This window comes from Physella acuta, unplaced genomic scaffold, assembly GCF_028476545.2.
Source record: "Physella acuta isolate Inbredline_101_S28 unplaced genomic scaffold, ASM2847654v3 ptg000816l, whole genome shotgun sequence".
Lineage (NCBI taxonomy): Eukaryota > Metazoa > Mollusca > Gastropoda > Physidae > Physella > Physella acuta.
This window is the reverse complement of record NW_026732334.1, coordinates 1-3,850: the sequence shown is the minus strand read 5'-3', so window position 1 is coordinate 3,850 and position 3,850 is coordinate 1. Positions and strand designations below refer to the sequence as shown.

At 40.9% G+C, this 3,850-nt stretch overlaps 1 protein-coding gene across 1 annotated transcript; it reads left to right on the top strand.

The window, feature by feature from the left end:
• Positions 1-505: 505 nt before the first annotated feature.
• LOC131951603 (uncharacterized) lies at positions 506-1,495 on the top strand (the record flags this gene model as incomplete). Its single annotated transcript, XM_059313934.1, has 1 exon — positions 506-1,495. A coding segment is annotated over exon 1 (990 nt), but the record flags the coding sequence as incomplete, so codon positions are not given.
• Between the last annotated feature and the right edge of the window lie 2,355 nt (positions 1,496-3,850).

The window sequence follows — 3,850 nt, the reverse complement described above, 5'->3', positions numbered from 1 at the left end:
AAGTCGAGTTTAATTTCCGTTTGCGTCAAAGTTCCGTCTTTAGATAAATTTCCGCTTAATGTTTAATTTCCCGTTGTATTTCGACCTCAATAGGCGAATTATTAGTTTGAAAAATAATTTGTTTTGAGAATCCAACTAGTTGGAATTTATCAGTTTTATCAACTAATTGGTAGTTATAATGTCAATAAAACCAGTTTTATTTCTTTATATCTCTTATCTTCAGTATTTATATCAGAATGTATTTGTATCCATCTTTAATCTATTACAGAAAAGCACCTTATCCCTATAGACTTAAATTTCAAAAACTACATAAAGAAATATATTAACACTGATTTAATTTGAGTCTGAAATCCCCATTTTCAACATGTTGTATCGGAATTGTAAGCGGGTGTTGTGTGCTGTTACCTTACCCAAACTGTTGGGAGGAGTGACGTTGATGTCCACGCTGTTTGTTATACTAACACACCAAAACTACTTGTTTAGTCGTGCAGATAGTTCTCGGCACATGATCATCAGTTATTTCAATACACATTGGAACGACTCCCCTGAGGAACCCCATGTCTGTGTACACCCTGATCTTCAAGTCGATGACCCAATAATGCTCAAGTTTACCAAGGCGGCAAGGCCTATAAATTGTAAGAGCTACACGAATTGGGCCACCGTTGAAAACGGGACTATTCGTTACACGAAAATCGCCTTAAACTACCACGGCGATTTTAAGTGTGTTTATTATCCTTTGATTCGAGGCCCAGGGGATTATAACATTACATTTGGTGAGCCTTTTCCTGTGAAAAATGGAAGTCCCTTAGTGTCGAATTTCTTCAAACTTGAATGTAACCCTTCTTTAAAAAGGACGCATTATTTAAACATCCACGCTGGGGTGTTTGTGAACCAGACGATCAAAGACAGGCTCAAGCTGACCAAACCTCCAGCCAACGGTCTGGGACTGTCTGTGGCGCTACTAGGGTTTGATTCCATGTCCAGAATGTCCTGGCTGAGACGGATGCCAAAGACCAGAGAGTATCTGGTCAACACGCTAAAGGCGATAGAGCTGGAAGGTTACAACATCTTGGGGGACGGGACGCCGGCGGCGTTGTTGCCGATCCTGACAGGCAAGCACGAGCATGAGCTACCGGAAGCCAGGAGAGGAAAATTTAACGCTCAGCCTGTTGACGTTTTCCCTTGGCTGTGGAACGACTTTAGAGGTCAAGGTTACGTCACCTCCTGGGCTGATGCTGATGTTGATATCGCCCCTTTCAACTACCGAATGCTGGGATTCAAACACCAGCCTACTGACTACTTTATGAGGCCGTTTTACTTGGCCGTGAACCCAACTTACAAGAAATACAGCCGTATGTGCCATGGATCCGAACCCAAGCATATGGTCTGGCTCAACTGGATTCGTGACATTTTCTACATGTACAAAGACGACCCGAAGTTTATGGTCCACTTCTACACACCACTGAGTCACGGCGACAACAACCTCATTACACTGGTGAGTTCTTTAGTCTTGTCTCTACGTCTATTCTGTTTGGTGAGTCAACAAAAATTAAAGTTACAGTTGACTAATAGGAGTTTACACGTTAGCCGTATATACATTTACAGTTTATTTAGTTCTGATATACGTTATTTTGGTACAAAAATAAAACTTCCCCGACATTCGCATCAGCTCTCATTTTGTAAGGAATTTTTTTTTTATTAAAAGGTCATATTAACCCTGATGTTCCTCTGACAAACTAAACAACAACTAAAATTTAAAACGATTACTAGATGTTTATGTCAGTGTCATTGATGACACGATGACATGCGTGTCACAATGACACGTATATGTTTTAACAATGTCTCTATAACAATACTCTATACTAAACAAATACACATAACTGCGACATAGTTTAAATATACAGACGTGCTCCTATGCACCCAATATTTACATACGTGTATGGTTATTTAAAACACAATTGGAAGACTGCCGCTAGTTTTATCTCAACTGGTCAAAGGTTTTTCTCTTCAACAACGATGCGACACACAATGGAGCGAGTGGCTGGCCAAGTTAAACATGTATTGTATTCAGCGCGGTGACGTCCCGGCATTATAAGCTAAATCCACCAATTTTGAGAGGATTAAGAGAGGAAATGTAAGGGAAAGAAACACAGTTTAAAAGCTTTAACTGGTCCTTTCAAAACATATGATTTCCGTACGACTATCAGCAATATCTTATTTTGCTATTTATGTTATTGATTAATTAATCTCTGGTTTTAAAACTAAAAACAACTCTGACTTGATTAGCTGGTATAGACTACCTTTTTAAAAGTTGAAATAACAAAATCAGTACATTGTTATGACAGTATTCAGACCAATGTTTTTTTCTCCGGGGGGGGGGGGGGGGGGGGGGGAGGGGCACGTGAAATTTTTGGGGGGGGGGGCGGTCAAAATATTTCGGGGTTCGGGGCGGGGGGGGGGGGGGGCGGGGGCGGACACTAGTAAAAGTGTATGTTTACTATATAAAATCCATCTCGTCCGTGGGGCGGTAGATTTTCTCCGGGGGGGGGGGGGCTATACACTCCCTTCTTGGCTTGTGCTTATCATTCTTCATAACCAATGTTCCACAGCACCTAACCTAAACGTAACGTCAATTCTGAACCCCCCCCCCCCCTATTGGCTGTGCGTAATTAGTTAGTGAGCTGAATAGCCTGACAACCTATGTTTCATATAACTTACCTCAGTGACAAGACTAGTTGATTTTTCATTACGCTAATTGTCATTAGCTGACTTTACACAACTAGTATGTCATTTAGATGGATACAATTACATTCCTATTATGTTATTAATCTGACTGACACAGCTAAGCTGTCATTTAGCTGACTGACATTACACGACTAGCCTGTCATTTAGCTGACATCACACGACTAGATTAACCTCATCACCCCACAGTGCCACCTACACAACACCCGCACACCTCACCAAGAAACTTGAATTGATTTCCCCTTGTCCACGCTCTCCATGCATTATTGAGAGACACACTCAAGGTTAACTACCATCATGTCTTTCATGTAGCCCCGCTGTTTGAGGCTGTAGCTATCAGTTACTTAGCACCAACAGCAACAACTTACAGTACACTAGCCCCAGGGATGGACTGGCAAGATGGTCTAGGTGGGTCCTAGGAAAATGTCTCGATGAATCCACAGGAGCAGAGTTTCTTTCAGGCATCTCTTTTGGGGAGGGGGGGGGGGACAAAATAGAAAGTCCATACAAACAATATATCCCTGAAAATTTAGTCCCCACCAAGAATTGCAAGTGCCCCCCTCCCCACCATCGGAAGAAAAAAAAATCTTAAAGACAATACTTCAGGACAAAATTAGTGTAGGGCATGAGTCTAGAACTTATAGGTCTACACTTCGCACAAGTCTATTTACGTGTAGGGAGCGGTGTTACGTTGTTCTAATAAAAACATAAGTCGACACAAACAAGGGAGGAGGGGTCGAACGAAATAGAATTTATATAAAAAATAAATACTTTTACAATTTGTCCGCCTAGCTGGAAGTCAACCAAGCCAATGTTGTTTCGCTGATTTAATAAACGTCGTACTTTCTTCACAAAGTTTACAATGCAACAATCTTGAGCTAAAAGTCACACAACTTTAAGATTATGTGCGATTTCTCACGTATTTCAAAAATTAATAACTTTAGCAGCCTTGACACCCAAACCCTCTTACAAATATGTTAATCTCTAAAGTAAACAACGCCAAATATTGTCTTGTATACACTTTTTTTGATTTTTATCACAGCTACTTAACGTCCCCCCCCCTGCCTTACAATAGACTACTTCTATTTACGCCAGTGTCGTAAAGTTA